General features: G+C 36.2%; 1 protein-coding gene across 8 annotated transcripts in view; it reads right to left on the reverse strand.

Moving 5' to 3' along the window:
- Positions 1-18,605, reverse strand: part of LOC122809420 (hepatocyte cell adhesion molecule-like) — a 358,687-nt gene that overhangs the window by 33,057 nt on the left and 307,025 nt on the right. For 5 of the 8 annotated variants that reach the window (XM_044080912.1, XM_044080909.1, XM_044080905.1 and 2 more), the window contains one exon: positions 6,989-7,023. The exons of the other annotated variants lie outside the window; for them this stretch is intronic. In XM_044080912.1, coding sequence (XP_043936847.1) covers positions 6,989-7,023 — 35 coding nt within the window. The remainder of the gene's footprint in view (positions 1-6,988; positions 7,024-18,605) is intronic. 8 annotated transcript variants of the gene reach the window in all.

Raw genomic sequence — 18,605 nt, forward strand, 5'->3', positions numbered from 1 at the left:
TTAAGCATTTCAGTGTTTTTTGGTTTTCTGGCTAGTCCGGATTCTGTATTTCGTTTCGAGGTTCTAAAACGGTGTTACGTGGTTTGGTAACCTGATGGCGACAGAAATTCTCTCCCAGGATGATTTGTTGGAAGTTTCCATCTACCCGACGCCAGGAATAGACGGAGCTGTGCGAGCTGAAGAGCGGAAGCAGTCTAAGGCGTCGGAAGAAGTATTATTAAGGAAAATCACCGAAATAGTGAAGAATGTCCTAATGAGTGAATCCACTGTGAGCGGGATGTTAACAGCTGGTAAAACTCCCTGTGACAAAGCTTCTGATGATCGAAACAAACAAGGTACTGAAAATAATGTTTTACCTAATCATACAGTTACAGGAATTGATCTAAAGAGCAATAATGGTGCGGATATGGTCATGGAGGCTGGTGTTACTGCTACGGGGAAGTACACAGGAGACCTTTGGGGTTTTGTATGTTCGGAAACGGAGAATCCGTTTAAGAATGTGCAATTGATGCCTACGTTCAACGGAACATCTACTATGAACGTAGACAGAATGCAGGAATGCAAAAAAGCCGTTTTTGATTTGGAACGGCTTGTGCTCAGGTTAACAACTTTGCGTTTGGAAGTTTCTTATTTAAACGAGTGCATTGTAAGGAACATTGTACCTCAAGGCCTCAGGACAGCAAAATTTCCAAATTGTGTAGTACCAGGTGATGAGTTAAGTAAAACATTAATCAACTTGTACAACGAGGCTGGGATTTCCATGATGCGGGTACTGGTTAATCATTATGAGAAAGAACTGGTAATAATTACTGAAGATATAAAAAAGTTAGATGAGAAAGTGAAACAATATAGTTGTTTCCCTCAGTTTTTACCTTTATACAATAGTATAGAGGTCAAGTCTAACAGGCATAAAGCTACAATAATAATCAGAAAGCAAAATAAAATGAGAAGGGACATATATGCTTACACTAACAATGAAGCATATATAAGTACTATCAATGATCAGAATGTCTCCCGAGGTCACCCTACAACAAACAGGGAAGAAAGTGATCAGAGGTTTTCTTCCGATAATGGGGGTGAAACAAGAAATGAGGGCGTTGATAATGACGTTAGGAACTGTGACATTTCAACTCCTACGGCTCATAGTAGCAGTAGTAGTACTATGCAGACAGCAGAAACAAATAAGAAAAAATTCAGTAATGGAAATAATAACAGTGGAAACACATCCAGTACCAGTTTTGCTGATGTTGTAGTTTCCAACAATAATGCCCCTTTTCAAGGGAACCAGGGCAACATGAAAAAGACTACCAGGTGGTTCAATTCGACCCAATACAAGGGCAAACAGAAGGGCAAGAACAAGAAGAAGTGGTGAAAGAACTTGTTGAGACTATTGACAATGATTTTTCCATGACTGTTATTAACATGAGTGAAATCAACCTTACAGCTTCTTGTGTAGATGTATTAAAGAAAGGTTTTAATTTTATACCTTCTAACAGAGTTCAAACAGGAAACTTACTTGTGGAGTTTAGGTTGTTTTTGCGTAAATTAAATCTAAAATACATTATGAAGGATGTAAATCTGCCTAGTAATAGCAGAGATCATAGGTTTAGGAAACCGAGCACTTTTAATCCCCCATTAATCAATACTTTACAGGTGTTTCAAAAAGTTTGTGAAAACAAGTTCAGAAGTATGATAGATAAAAACATAACAGATAATTTAACAAACAACGAACGCAAAGCCCTAGATGACTTAATTAAATCTAAAGACATCAGGGTCATGAAAGCGGACAAAGGGGGAAAAGTAGTAATCATGAATGTATTTGATTATAATAATGCTATGATCACACTATTAGGAGATGAGCATAATTATAGTAAAGTCAGTTTGGAATTTGTATTGAGAAGGTATAGGAGAATAAATACTACACTATTCGACATGTTTTGTCAGGGAGAGTTAGATAAAGAGGACTATGATTTTATGTTAAATGAACATCCAACTATTGGAACCTTTTTTGGAATACCAAAGTTACAATATGGAATGAGTGATTTGAGCTTTAGACCTATAGTGTCTGCGAAAAATTCCAAGACTGAGAACATTTCCATTTGGCTAGATAGTGAACTCAACCCGATAGCACAAAAGGCAGAATATTTTTTAAGGGACTCGTGGCATTTACTGGAAATATTAGCCAGGAAAGATATATTATATAATGAAATACATTTTGCTACTTTAGATGTAAAAAGTCTCTATACTTCGATCAACCAAGTGGAAGGGGTTGAAAGTTTAAGGCACTATTTGACAAATAAAACCAATATGGAAGGTTCTAAGATCAATACAATCTGTTCTCTCATGGAGATTATTTTGGATAATAATTTCTTTAGTTTTTTGAGAGATTATTATAAACAAACATCAGGTGTGGCGATGGGAGCTAGAGTAGCTCCTGCATTTGCAAATATATTTATGTCCAACTGGGAAAACGAACATCTAAAATGTCATAACAGTTTTGATAAAGTGTTATTATATGTGAGATATATAGATGATTTGTTTTTTGTATGGGGTGGAGAAAAAACAGAATTTGAAAGCATGGTGGAAGATCTAAATAAAACAACTAGTTCCCTGACATTTAAAATCAGTGGTTATGGGAAAAAAATAGATTTTCTAGATGTAACACTGTATTTTGAAGGGGAAAATCACATTTTACAAAGCAAAATATATAGGAAACCATGCTTTACAAACCAATATTTACACAAGGAGAGTTTGCATCCACAACATATGAAACGAAATGTAATTAAAGGACAAATGATAAGGTTAAGTAGATTAACTTCAAATAATGATGTATATCATAGGGAACTGCTCTTATTAAGGAAGTTATTTTTGGAGAGGGGATATTCGTTGGTAACTTTGAAAAAATTAGAAAAGGAAGTGGACAATTTAAGATCAGGAGTAGCTAAACCAATACTTTTGATCAAAGGGAATGATTTTTTGGAAGAAAATGGTATAGAGAGTGGAAGTGATTTGGATTCAAATGAGTGGAACACAATGTTTCCGCTGCCTATGTGTAATGAGATGTCATCTATTAGGAACATTATAGAGACAAATTGGACGATCATTTTGGGTAACAGAGAGCTAGTGACAGTTCTAGGTACAAAACCTACTTTCACTTACAAAAATACGACTAACTTGAAAAAGATGCTAGAGTATAAAAGTACCAATAGGGAAACACAGACTAGAATAGTAAGTAGTAAAAAGGGAACTTTCTCTTGTAAAGATTGCAAACAGTGTAGATATATCACGAACACTTCCTTTGTGACTTTAAAACATTTGCATAGAACTTTCTGGGCCAAAGAATATAACAACTGTAACAGTGACCATGTGGTTTATTTAGCCACATGTGTCACATGTGAAAAATATTATGTAGGCAAAACAATAAGATGCTTAAAAAGACGTATTTATGAGCATACTCTGGCCATAAAAAACAAAGATGTAAATAATGCATTGGCAAGGCATGCTGGGGTATGTACGGATTTTAAAAAGTTTGAATTTTTTGTTTTGGATAAGCTTGAAAAAGGAGTGTTAAAAGGTGACATTAATAACAAACTTGAACAAAAAGAAACATTGTGGCAGTTAATATTAGGCGCTGATACTTCACCTGGATTAAATGACTCAATAAATATTAAATGTTTCTTATCAAATAGATAAAATGTTTGGGAATACACAATTTTAGAAGTGTTTGAAGTGGTAGAATAATGAGACAATAGTTTAATGATAAAACAATTTACAGTTATATTCATGATATTTGGTATATACTAACAACAGATGATTTTTGTTAAGTAAATAATATAAAATTAGATTATAGTTAGTAAACCATTAACTGTATCAATATTAGTTAAAAGTATTAGTACAACAATATAACAATTACTCATTTTTTATAATTAATGTATATGTGTGTGGGTAATTTGTTTTTTAGAAATATGTATAGGTTAATGTTTGAATGTGAATATGAATGTATTTCATGGAGTGTGTATGTCTGGAAATGAGTGAAAGCATCAATATGGCACTTTTTCTGTGTATAAGAAATGTTTACACAATTGTTTAGCTATTTACATAATAGATTTTTAATATTGTTTCATTTTGATAAAGTAATGGGAAGATGTTCAATATAATGTATTAATTTTTAGATATACAAACGATGAACTTTTAATAACAAGTTAAAAAGTTGAAAAAATACATGAGATTAATATGACATCACATCCTGTAAGGTATAAAAACGGGAACATGGGAGAGTTCCCGTTTTTCTGAGGAAGTCCATGGTACTAATAAAGTGGAAGAAAGCGCTAAATATAATCTTTTTGTCGTTCTTTTTGGTATCCATCGTGTACCGTTTAAGCATTTCAGTGTTTTTTGGTTTTCTGGCTAGTCCGGATTCTGTATTTCGATTTGTGGTACTAAATCAGATGCCTTACCTTAGTCTAGATATGCTACAGCTACAGGATCCCTTTATCCATATTTCGTATAACCCAGTTATAAAACTGAATTAGATTTAATAGATGACTATTTTTTCATTAAGCCATATTAGTTGTTGGCTTGTAGTTCAGTGTCTTTAAAGAAAACTGCAGTCTAGCTCCTAGAATTATCTCTGTGCACTTCAATGCTAACAACAGCAAGCTGACAGATCTGCAGTTGGCTGTTTTTAATTTCCCCACCCAGTTGTAAACATATTATACTTGCTGGTACTTGTCCCCTTATTATGATCTATTATAGATCTCAATCTGTGGTTCCTTTAGCATATTTGACAGGTAATTTAAAACCCCGAAAGCCAGGCCATTCCATATATATGTGTCTTATTCTCCGTGATGTTAACAATTCCTTTAGTATATCCTCCTTTTTTGCATTATGTTGCCAATTAATTACTCTACTCATCTTGTGTTGGCACCCTCATAGGATGGAAGCACACCCACCTACTCATTCATAAAGACTGATACATGGCATTCATTCCGCTTATCTATTTTCTCCTTCTTCTCTTTGACTTTCTTTCCATTCTTAACCAAACTAGTCAAATCTGTATCCTTCCTCTTATTTCTGCGACAGACCTAAAAACATTATCCTGTCCTGTGCTCCAAATGTTAATTCTATTTATAAATAAATCTCCTTGTAAAGTAGGCAAACGTTTCAAGGTTTCCACTTATTTTGTCTCATGCACTGTATTCCCCAGTATTTTAGTACTGCATTCTAACATTGTACTAAAATTTTCATTGATGCTGCTGTTGGTCACGTCCAGAAAAAAACAACAAAAAAAAAAAACAAGGCAGACAAAAAGGAAAAGCAGCAGTCTTCTAAGAGAGCTGAAGGGAAGAGGCCAGTGTTAATTAAAAAGTAAATCACACCCGCGCTGTCCATAACTTAATATAAACTAACTCCAAGATCACACAAAAGTGGAGAAAATAGGAAAATGATTTTACTCCACTGTCAACTGATCTCACACTAATGCAGTTCACAGCCTTTACTACAACTACTGCTGAAACCAGAATTAATATGAAATACTGTTTCAGTCATCCAGCCACGTGACCATTGCAACTGCTCACACATGTGCACGTTCGCTCACACATACATCTAAAATGATCAGATCGCATTCCAGAAGGATGGACTAACCTGAACGTAGATTTCTGAGGTTTTGGTAATTAAGAAAAATAGAAACACGGATTTAATTGCGTGAAACTCTTCTGAATGAGATGCATGTTACTTGAAAATACAGAAATAAAACATGAATTTATTAAACTGGTCATGTTCTGGGAATCAGAAATAGTGACATCACATTGTTTCAAAGAACCATGTAGTCTGTTAATCACCTATTTAAGGGATGAATGTATTTACAAAACTGTCTGTTTCATTTGGAAGTGTTTAGCATTTTGATGTTTAATTTAGACTTTTCTTCCTTAAGAGCAGCACATTTACCTTTTTTATGGGTAATCTTTTGTGATATATAACTGTTAATAGATGTTTGTGTTTTGAAATTGTAAAACAGATTTCTCCCATACCAGATAAATGGTTTATAAAAATGAACTGGTTTGACTTAAATCCATTTTAACATCCATAATTTACCCTGGTTGATACAGAATGATTAATACTTTAAAACAACTTTTTTATGAAAAAAAAATCATAAAAAGATTGATGTAGTGTGACCATAAAATCCATTTTCAATTCCTTCTGGAATAACAACGAAAGCCTATGTAGATGGTCCTTCATTATTCACTAGACAAATTCCAGACTGACATTTTGTGATCTAGTTATTTTGATAAAAATGGATAAATAACTCCATGGGGATGAGCCTTTGGGTCACTAAGGAATGAACATGACTGATTTAGGTAATAAATACTGCTGCCTTCATTACTGAATGTCGCTTATTTGTTATTGCTTTCTTTTAAAGTACTTCAGTTTCAAAGCTTCAAAACACAAGGTTCATTTATTGCTGCATATTTTCACCCTCCCTACACATATACCACATATGTATTCTATTTAATTATGACTATAAATCAATGCACATGTATGTGTAGGTGTGTTTGCTTAGAATTATGTACATTTCTATAATATGTGAGATGGAAAAAAATGGTTACTGAAACAGTATTCATGCAGATTTGCAGCATGTGACCTGTACCACTAGTGGAACAAAGACTGAAGTAAGCTCTTCTGAGAAAATGTGCATTTTGCCTCATGCACTAATTACATTCCTACGTCTATGCAGTAAGGAGACACACATGTTTTAAGGTTTGGTCGATAACATTAGTTCTCACAAGTTGCTCTCTTATGGTCAAAAGTCACCACCTGACTTTCTTGATATAATATTTCTTCACTGCACATTGCTAAGCTTACCAAGTTCTTTAAATTATAAACTTCTTCAGGAGAATTTTTAATGCAGTTCTACATCAAATGATCTCTACTTTCAAATAAAATACTAATTTACTAAGGCATCTTTTTGGCCTAGCAGCATCAGACTTACCAATTGGTGATTTTCCTCGTTTTGGATTTCCTCTTCTACAAACAAATACACAAAAGTTTAACAGTGAATTGTTAGATGAATACAAAATATGAGCTTTTTCATTTATACTTTTTTTTTACTGTAATTGAAGTATATTCCCAACAAATGGACTGCTTGATGATATAACGCATACAGAGCACTCAAAGCCCTACCATACTTTTCTTTGTTGTGGCCTAGAACATAACGGTAACATTGGACTGCTCTAGTAACACCATTCCTCTCAAGTGTACCTCATTACGAGGAACGTACCTCATTTGGGGTCTTAAAAAGTTCACGTTCCTCGAAGTTCCTCAAAGTTTCACATTGAAAGAGTCTGTCACACATTCAGTGTTAGGAATTTTTTTAAGTGAAATCCATGGTGAATAGAAATTAATCATAGTAATTCATTAAAAGATTCTTTATAAGTAAAAGCAGCCTATTTTAACCATCCCATGGCCTTCCTAGTTGAAGTTGTTAGTAAGTCATTAGTATGTGTTCCACATTTTGCCCATTTGTTCCATATTATGAGGGCTAGTGTTCCTCATTTTGGAGATGGAAGGCTGAGAGCTCTACCGCCCTTCTTCAAAGCTAACATTTTTGAGTATACCAGCAAAATTATGAAGCGGCAAGGCATTGCTGATGAGAAAAAAATGTATAAACTAAATCAGAAATGGGAGCAGGTGTAGTAATTTCCCTTTTTAAAAAAAAAGGTTATTTTAATAGAGAACACATTTCATTATATAAGTGCAAGCCTCAACATGGTGTACCATACTTTCTCCTTCTAAATCTCCCTCACCCTCCAACCCCCACTCCTGCACATCAGGTCTCACCTAGAGCCAGGAGTTACAATTTATTCTGTGTCATTTCATATAGTTCATAACCAAGTTTAATACTTCATTGCCTGTACCTCTCCATGATTCCCATTGTTCCTTCTTAGTTCCCACAGTAATGGGTAATACCCCCTTCTCTGTTTGCCGTCTTATTTTCCCTTTAATTCTTCCACTTTTATTCTCCTATATCCAGTTATCTCACAGATCCCACTTCATTCTTTGAAACTTTCCAGTCTTTCTGATTCCTGCTGTCAGTTACCCCTTTCTTAGCTCTTCCTTTGTTATCACTTCCCTTACACTCACTTCCCTTACTCCTGGTGGATGTTTTATTTTCCATTGTTTTGCAGTTTCTTTCTTTGCTTCCAACAGTAACAATGTGGTTATTATCTTTATATTGCTTTACTTCTCTCTACTGCCTATCCAGCTTAAACAAAACTTATTTTCTGTTAGCTGTCTTTCCTGCCCAATTATTCTCTTTATTAGCTCATTTAGGTCCTCCTTAAAAGAGTCTAATGCTTTGCATTCCAAAAACTGTGACTCCAATCCTCTATTTCCTCATGGCTGCATCACCAACACATAATGTGCACCTTGGGGAACATTTTGTCTGATCTCTCTGGGGTGTAAAAAATATTTGTGCAAACACTCCATGCAAAGATTTGGAATTTGCAAGACTTTGTAGCTATTTGTAGGGCTATTCATATTTCTTCCCATTCCTCCCTCAATATGTTCCCCATCACTTTTTGTCAGCTCCCTCTCTGACTCCAAATGGGTACTCATCTATCTTGTATTAATAACCTGTATGCTTTCCCTACCATTGCCTTATTTACCAGTTTGGATTTCTAGCGTCAGTTGTTAGGGCTATCAGCATTGTCTCTTTTCAAACTAGTTCTGTCATGTACCCTTTGTATTTCTCATATATTGCTCTTTATTTCAAAATCTCTCCTTTTTTATTTGAAAATTTTCACAGACCTCTTGCCAGTTTAACCTTCTTTCTCCCTCATGTAGTTGTCCCTTTTTCTTTTTTCCCATTGTTTTACTCCCTGTACATGCCTTCTGCCTGCGCTGTGCTTTGTCCCTATAGACCAAACTTGAAACTTCCACTCTTGGTATTGTTTCCCCTTAAACAGTTTCCTTCCTTCTGTCCTTCAACTCATTCCCAGAGAGCTATCTGTTCATCCTCCCATAACTCCCCATCTTCCTGACATCATCTTTTTTCATTTTCTTCATTTTCCATCATATTCTGGGTTTCATAAATAAGAGTTAACTGCAGACACACTGCCTGTAGTACTCATATGGATTAGGGATCACCAGGTCCCCCCTCTTCCACCAGTAGAACCATTCTTTGCTGTCTTACTCTGGGTCTGTTGCTCTGCCAGGTGTACCTCATTATTATTTTCATTAGACTCTCCCAAAATTCCTCTCCCTGGATCATTCATCAAAGCTTGGGCTGCATATAATGTATGTGGGACTACAAACATTTTAACCATTTAAATTCTCTGATCATTATCACTTAGAACCATGGTTCATTTTTAAGTTAACTTTAATGTTTCCATTGCAGTTTTACTCATCCAAATCCCCAAATATTTCATGTGGTAATGGCATTATAAATAAGGATAGGTTTGAATTAAATTAGATGTGGGAATATAGTTTACACCAATTGCTTTATTTTCCCCATTTATTTAATATCCTAAGATACAAAGTCTTGCAACAAGTGAAATAATTTGGGTAGATTATCGTAGGGTTTTGTAAGATAAACAGTTATGTCGTCTGCAAATAAAGCATTTTTCTCTTCTCCCCCTTGCCATTTCCATTCTTCGGTGTTAGCACTCCTTACCTTAATTGCCAATAGTTCCAAATATGTATAGCGAACAACAGGGGAGAAAGGTGGCACCCTTGCCTCATGCTTGTATTTATTTGAAATTCCATTGTCAGCTTAGCATTTACCTTAATTGCTGCCCTGGATCCCTCATACATGACCTATATCAACTTTATACAATTTTCTTTGAATCACATCTTACATAACACTTCCCATTAATAAGGCCAATTTATCCTCTCAGATATTTTTTTCTGTATCTAGCCCTAATAGTACCAGGCCTTTGCCTACCTCCTCTGTTACTTTATGCATTGTGTTTGTTTTTATATTAATAAAAATGTCTGTTGGCCTTTTATAAACCTGCATTGATCTCCTGTCTCTTGGGAGAATAGCTGTCAATCTTTCTGCTAAAATAAATAGCTACAAATATCTTGTAATTATGGTCTGATATTGAGAGTAATCCATAAGACCCAGGGTGACACAAATCTTTACCTTTCTTCAGTTGGACAGTAATAATCCCATTTGCCAAGATGAAGGGATTTCTCTTTGCCAAGATGAAGGGATTTCTCTTTGCACTAAAAATCTCAATAAATATTTCCAGGGAATAGGGCATTAATTTTACTTTCAGTTCTCTCCATATTTCCACTGGCAGCCTGTCTTCTCCTGGGGATTTCCCTAGTGCCTGCTTAATTATTCGTCTCCCCAGTTCCTCTTCAGTAATAGAGTACACTAACACTCATGCTTCCTTGGGTGTTAACACTGCTATGCTATGAAGACTCATCAAAGAACTTTTCTATATTTTCTAAGTCAGTTTTATATCACTGTGACCCTCTGTACAGTGACTCATAATAATTTAGAAAAATATTCTCACTTTCCCCTACTGCCATGTTAATGTGCCTGTTCTCACCTTCCTCATTTTAAAAATCCTTTTCTCTATTTTTTTATGTCTAATTTGGCTTGCTAAGTTCTTCTGCTGCCATGATGGGATATTTTCTGAAAACGCTATTTTTACAGTAACTTTCCTGTGCTCTTTTGTTTTATCAAGTTTTTCCTTCCATTTCAATTCTAAAGAGGTTAACTCTTCTTTTTTCCTTTGCTGATATGCCATTTCCCTTCCTCTGTAAACCCCTTAATTTCTGTAGCCTCAAAGTCTGTGTTTTTATTCCATCATGACAGAATTCTCTTTCCCTGTCCTGCAAATCCTTCATGACCTGCGCTTTAACGACATCCCATTGTTTATGCGTTTCATTCTTCCTTACCATTATTCTTCTCCAAATGGTTTCTGTCCTCTGAAGCAGTTCCTCCCTCCTCCCTGGCTACTTAAGCCAGCTGTTACATATTCACCACTGTTTTTCCCTTTCCTGTTCTCTCGATTGTTTTATATCAACTGCCACCATTACGTGATAAGAAAGGAATATTGACTAAGTTTTGCCACTTGTTACTACACCCCAGTACTCTTTTGCAGTATACCATCTAGCCATATGTGCCCATGTACAAATCTCCCTGATTTAAATGTCAGATACTGAAGATCAGCTACTACTTCCCCTATATGTATCCATCCATCCATATGACTTAATTAAATTTTGAAATATTTTCTTCTTTACTGACTTCTGATCTCCTTTGTCCTTGACTGACATCTACAACTGATGTCAGCAAATTCCAGTTTCCCACTAACAGAGTCATACCCTGAGCAAATTCCACTAGCTCTAGCATCATCAGATTTAATTTATTTAATCCTGAACAGCAAGAGGCTAATAAACACCTTTGCTTCCTGAGAACATCTAAGCCAAGAAACTGCTTGGTTCCTGAGAGCTTTTCTCCAATTTTCCGTACTGAAAACTCAATTCGATTTATAATATCTGACAAACGGTCTGAATGACAGAAAACGTAAATGTGATCGCTCTTTGGTAGACAGTGGGCTATAACTTCTGTTGGTACTAGAGGTCTGTCTGCAGATGCTGATTTTATACTGCATATTTATGAGAAAAAACTGCACTTTGTCAAAAACTACTAGTGTTATGGACAAACAAAGGATTATATTGCTGTAATTATGCAAAATAGATTCACGATATCAGTGAGGGAATTGATTATTTTCATTTTTTCAAGAGCTTTCCAGTGATGTATAACAAGATGGGATACCAGACTGCTAGTTTGCAATATTGTAGAATCTATGTGCATTATGTATAGAATAATTTCAGAATATTTCAAAACAAATTTAATCTACAAATCCATTTGTGCTAGATGGCAAGTGTCAGTAGTAACATTGTAAGCCTTAATGTGTTGTATAAAATTTGTTTACCTGTAGGTCACACGGCTTTTGTGAAATTAATGCAGTTATGAAAATATAGGCAATAGTCATAAATACTATACCAAAAGAGCATTTATATCTCAGAATGTCTTTACATTCCCCGCCATGTTATAATGCCATTCTTTACTAGCACCCACGGCTTGAATACACCACCCAGCATCACACTCATTTTCATGTTTACATTAATAATACAAAAATAATGTTCCATTTTTTTTCATAACTTTTTGTAAACACATTTAGTAATACCAGTTCTAGACATCTCTTGCAGGCATTTTCACATTTAGTAATGCCAGTTCTAGACATCCCTTGCAGGCATTTTCACATTTAGTAATGCCAGTTCTAGACATCCCTTGCAGGCATTTTCACTGTCATGTTTAGCAAATATTGTTAAACTGTAGATGTCTTAGTTTTATGTATGCACCTTTACCAGGATAAATTAGCCTTTGAAAAAACTCAGGAGTACAGGTAAGTCTGCTTTACTCATGACTATACCCTTGTAGGAAGCAATAAGTTAAATGGTCCCCTTTTGTGCCAGGTGGTATATAAAAGTTCCATAAAGTTAACTACCTCCCTTCCCAACTGCCTCTAATATATATATATATATATATATATATATATATATATATATATCCCTTGTGTCTCTCTCTTACTTTCTTCAACTTATATGGATGTACCTTTTTAAGCAATACTATACCTACTCTCTTTAGTCCTTCTAATGCTGTTGTATTATATCCCTCTCTAAAGCTTTTCCTAATTAAATTGTATTCCTCCTCATATAAATGTGTTTCCTGAAGCAATGAATACTGAATACACAAGAAGAAACCCAAATCCACGTAGATACACTGAATAGTTTTTTCTGGTTTCCTACTTTGTCTCATATATTGTAATACACACTGCATGTTTGTGTGATCCCAAAAGCATTTACATTCTGACTAATAAGTTGTAACACAATGTCTCTAAGTCATTTTCTTTACTCTTACTTCATCAGAGGCTTTCATATATTTTTCATCATGCCCGTTTACTTCTGTTACCCTTAAAACCAAAACTTACAAGGTAACCTTGACTAACACTAATTTGAAACATCAAAGAACAATTAAATATTTAACTTATGTTCATAAACATCTTTCTTCTGTCACTTCTTTCTTTATATTCTGAAGCCCAGTTTCGCTTCTGGCCCTTTGCTACACTAGCGTCCAAGCTTTTGTTTTTCTAGTTTTTGTTACCCCCCCCCCCCACACACACACTCCCACACCTTTTCCTCCTTAATGGCATTTATTGGATATCATTTACCCTTGTTGTTACTATTTATTCCTCCTGTGGGATTCAGTTTTCCCCATTAACTTCTATCAGATTCTCTTAGCTGTTTTTTTCTTATTTTCCTTATTCATTATATTGTCTCTAATTTTATAACTCTTCATTTCCTGTTCTTCTCCTATCTGTCCTAATGTTTTCCTAGACATGTACATTCAGCACTACCTCATTTGTTATCCCCCTGAGCTTATTTTAATTTACAGTGTGAAATCTGCACTAGCAACTTCTTTACAGTATTAGCATTCACCTATAATCCTATCAAGATATACAGAGTTTGATTTTGACCTCAGGTTATTGGCTTGGCTGTAAATAGCCCCTCAGGGCAGTTAGCCTAGTATTCACCTATGAACTCACGAAGACGTCTCTTTTCATTTATTAACTGCCATTGTCAGAGTACCCTGTCATATTAATTTTCTCCTCTTTTATTAACCCTCTAACTGTCAGGAAATGTTAATATTAATCTGTCTTTATCATCATTGTGTTACTGTTGTATTTATCATAACCCCTTAACGACTCACCCCCCCCTTTGCAATGCAACTTTATTGGAATGGGCGAGTGTTTCATTTAATTTAAGGAACATATTTCCCACCCTCACAGATACTTCATATCATCATGCAGCTCTGCCCTCCCTCTTCTTTTACCTTCCTGTTATAAAATAAAAATAACAGAAAAATTGTTACCCACTTTTTCCAGTTTTTCCACTGCTCTCTTGCTCATCCATTTAGTCCAGTGTCTCAGAATAAAGTTCATGTAATTAGTTTGTCCTTTTGTATGCTATTGAATTTCCCCTTAATGCATTATCCACCATCTTCAATTCTATTCATTCAAAATTCAAAATGCATTCACCACCAACTTATGCCATTCCTAACCCAAAACAATCTTCTCACACCCACCCAGCATGGTTTCCGCCCAGCCCACAGCACCATAACTGCCCTTCTCTCTTTTCTTGAAACTGTCAATCAAGCCAGAGACTCTGGACACCTAGTTTCTACTGTTTTACTAGATCTGTCTAATGCATTTGACACAGTTTCCCACAACCACTTACTCAACCATCTCTCAAACCTTCACCTCTCAACAAAAACTCCTATCCTGGTTCTCTAGTTATCTAGCAGACAGATCTCAGGCAGTCAAATGGAAGAACTCCATCTCTTCTTTCTTACCTACCCCTACAGGCATACCACAGGGATCCATCCTCGGGCCCATGCTTTTCAACATTTTCATCAATAACTTCCACACTGCTATTCCAGATGCAAAAATCATTCAATATGCCTACGATTCTACCTTAGTCTGCTCTGCTACTAACTTCTCTGAACTGCTGACAAAAACTCAAACTGCATTCTCCACAACAGAAAACTGGATGCACCAAAACCACCTCTCTCAATGCAAATAAATCTAAAATCCTACTATCCCCCCCCCCCCAAGACCTACTCCTATAACAAAAATGAATTCAAAGTCCTTAGCCAATCCAACTCACCCATAGAAGTGGTACCTTCTGCAAAACTCCTAGGCATAACTGTTGATGAACACCTCAAGTTTGACACCCACATTCAACAAAACATTAAAAAAAACACCAAAAGCTAGGTATGTTGTATAGGAACAATCACTTTTTTTCTAATTCCACTAGGCATACTCTGGCCACTACATATCTTCTTCCTTCCTTATTATATGGTGCTCCTCTCCTAACCAACCTGTCCACCTCTACAACCTCCAGACTCGAAAACTGCTACAATAAAATCTCTAAATTTGCCACCAATTCCAAACATTCCACCCATCATTGCCTCACCCTTCAATCCTTGAATTGGCTAGAAATTTCTAACCACCTGGACTACCTGCAACTATCCCCAGCACATAGACTTATATTCCATCCCACAAAATGCCCTGCTCTAGCTAATATCCTCCCCCCATATATTCCTAACAGAACACTTAGATCTGAGCACCAGAATCTGATTGCTATCCACAAACCTAAGCACCCTGCTGACCAATTGCTCCTCTCTTATGCTCTAGGCAAAAAATGGAATTCCCTTCCCTCCACACTAAGAACCACATCTAACTCTGACAACTTCAAAAGCCAACTTTTCAAACACTTGTCCACTAAATGGAAATGCACCTGCCTCCACCCTACTTTATCCTTGCTATCTCTATGCCCTAGGGGTCTTTTCCACTGGTACACAGCTCTCTAAATCTCCCAGTCTCATACCTACCATTACAAGCTCTCTTTAACTTCTTTAGCTTCACTATCTTTAACCAACTTAAAATTCCTAGAGCTGTGCTCACTTGACTAAACCTGTAATTAATGTAAATATTATGAATAATTTTCTACTTTCTACTTTAATTACGTATATAAAGCAAGCATAATCTGATTCCTCAACAAATGTAATTTAACTGACACTCACTCTCAGCACTCATTTTCCCTTGCATCAAAAGTAACTGAATCACCCTTAACTTCTCTCTTAACAGATTCTTCCAACTACGCTTGTCATAAATTCTTATCTGTGTTTCCCAATACAATGTTATCTTGTATACACCTGCATTTTATTGTAATTTAAACTCGTACAATGCTTTCTTGGAGCTTTTCTCCCCGGACCTCCACTGAAAACGGGTCATGTTGACCCAGTGGACTTCCCCGGTAACCAAAATGGAAATAAATAAATAAATAAATAAATATTCTTTCCTTTTTGTGTCCCCCTTCATATAGCTTCTGTAACCTAGTGTTATTCCCATCTGATTATTTTCATCTTCATCCAAAATGATGCACTCTTTCTCGTGCAGCTTCATGTATTGCATTCTGTTGAGCTTCCTTACTTCTTTCTTGCATTTTCCACTTAAAAACTGGAAAAGGTTTAACTGGTCTTCTATCTCTCTCCCGTTTGGGCCCACTTGAATCCTGCCCGCTGAGTGGCTTTCTTTACTGACATATTGTCTCAACAATGCTTTAAACTGCTGGTATCTCTCCACCTTTGCTCTGACCTTATCAGCTTCTTGGAATGTCTTTGCTCCCATTGGAAAGAAAGTTTTCAAGGCTGCTAGGTTTAGCAGCTTAAACCGTAAATGCATCTGCCAGCATATTTTCAAAACTAGAATAAGCTTATTTCTGCAGAGAGGAGTACCCATTAAATAACCTTGATCAACATATATCCTCGTATTACCTATTATCAGAACTTTCTCTTTTTTCATAGTTCCAAAATAATTTTTCTTTCAGCTGAACATTTTTGACCTTTACTACAACAGGCCTTGGAAATCACTGGGCCCGTCATGTTGGTACATACTCTCTATGGGCTCTATCAAATGGTAGTTTCTCTTGTGGAATTTCTGTCCATTTGCTGAGTTGAGCTGTCATAGAAGTCTTGCAGTTTGATCCTTCTATTCCTTCCAGTATTTGAGAAAAACAGAGGTTCTCCCATCTTTCTCTGTATCCTCCAATTCTGTTATCTTTCTTGAAGCTCTTCTTGGACTACCTCCAACTTCACCAATTGGAGTGTATGATTACAGGTCCATAGGTAAATACTAGGCTAGCTGCTCTTTGGGCCATTTTAAGCCTAACCCATTTCCGTTTCTTGAGAATCAGACCTTGTACCTTGTGTTTGTGAGGTAAATACTTAAACCGTTATATCAACCTCCCAACCCCCTGATTTTATGACTTCTTTTGTAGTACTGTAACATCATCAGATCACTGGTTTAACACAAATTACATTTATTCTAGCATTTTGTTAGGTTTTATCATATACTCCTTGAGTGTGCCATTCATTTTTCACAATTTCTTCATACACTTTGTCTAGTTTTGCATGCAGTTCTGTGGTTCCCTTGGGACCTGGAGCATTTTCTATCCCTGTACTTCATGCTTCTGCTGTCATGCCTTATTGCGAACTACTGTGAGCTTTGCCCTTTCTTTTCTGTTTTTTGTTTTAGATTTCCTTTTTCCCTCATTGGCCTCTTATCCACTTGCCTTAACTGCAATTTAGTGTGGTTGAGGAGGGAGAGAGGTTAATACTTTAACTGTTTTTCTAGATTTAGCTTAGCTACAGAGGAGTCTAGCAGCTGCTGAACTCAGCACCATACTGGAACACAAGTTTTGATATATGGCATTTGTCCTGTTGCTTCACATATCTGTATTTTACTTTTATTAACATTTTAGGCTATGAAGGGTCAGAATTAGGCACATTAATGCTGTGCAACAGGGCCTGTAGACTGCCAACCTATGAGACCTGCTTAAAAAGCATGCTGCCATGTAACAATTTATCTTCAAAAATGTACTGGGGTCAATGCCTGACTTTGTGCAAATGCAGCATAATGCAGATGTGTACAGTAGCTCATACATTAATTACTTGTATAAAGTCAAAAAGACTGCTTAAATTCAAGCAAAGGGCTTATTTGTTTTTTTCTTCATTAAGCATTTTCATGCGACTCTCCATATTCCATATCTAGCCTTCCATCCATCCATCCATCTACGCTTACAAGTCACATCTTGCTCCTGTATTGACCCCACAAACAGCTGACACTCTCCACTGAGCTTACTAGGCAAGTAGAGAACAGAAGTAGACTGCCAAGCCTTTATTTCCTTATCTCACACACACATATCACACGCACACCTGTGGACACCATTTAAATTTTCCAGTCTTGCCTGTAGCATGTCTTTGAGGTGTTGAAGAAAACTGATGTACCTTGAGAAGACCCACATGAACACACAGAATGTACCCCAACTGAGAATCAAACTTGAGAACCTCTTGCTGTGAGATGACAGTGCTACTCACTGTGCCACCCTTATCTAGCCTTAGCATCAGAAAATAAAAAAGATGGTTATCTAGAGTACCAGTCTTGGGTGGTGGTAGTATTAGTTTACTAATCAGGTGTAATGGGGAGGGAGTGTTGATAAGTCTGTCTCTGGTAGCACAGAACACCTAAGCAAACAAAGGCCTGCCCTGCACATTTCACTGTGTCAGGAAAATACATTTACAGACGGCTACCACCAAACTTAAGAAACGTTTCATAAAATGAACACTGCAGGAATTTACTAATCAGGGGACATATTCAAAAAGGGCACACAAGCCCTTTTGAATCACATCTGAAATTATGCATTAGCTTCTGTCAAGGTGCTTGGCTTCTGCATAATTTCAGATGTGATTCAAAAAGAGGCCTCCAAACTGAAGCCTTATTAATAATTAATTAGCTGGTTTTGCACAATTCATTAAGCTGCAAGATAACTCAGCGCAGTCCTGAGTCACTCAGTGTACTATATCACCTATAACTGTGATATATCAGTGGCTTCAAGCTGCCAGTACAACCTTCAGAATAGGTCAGTTTATGGTCAAAAGCGATTCATATTTATATTGTATTTTAAAT

Source organism: Protopterus annectens, chromosome 8.part0 (genome assembly GCF_019279795.1).
Source record: "Protopterus annectens isolate FY-2018-M chromosome 8.part0, PAN1.0, whole genome shotgun sequence".
Classification (NCBI taxonomy): Eukaryota; Metazoa; Chordata; order Ceratodontiformes; family Protopteridae; genus Protopterus; species Protopterus annectens.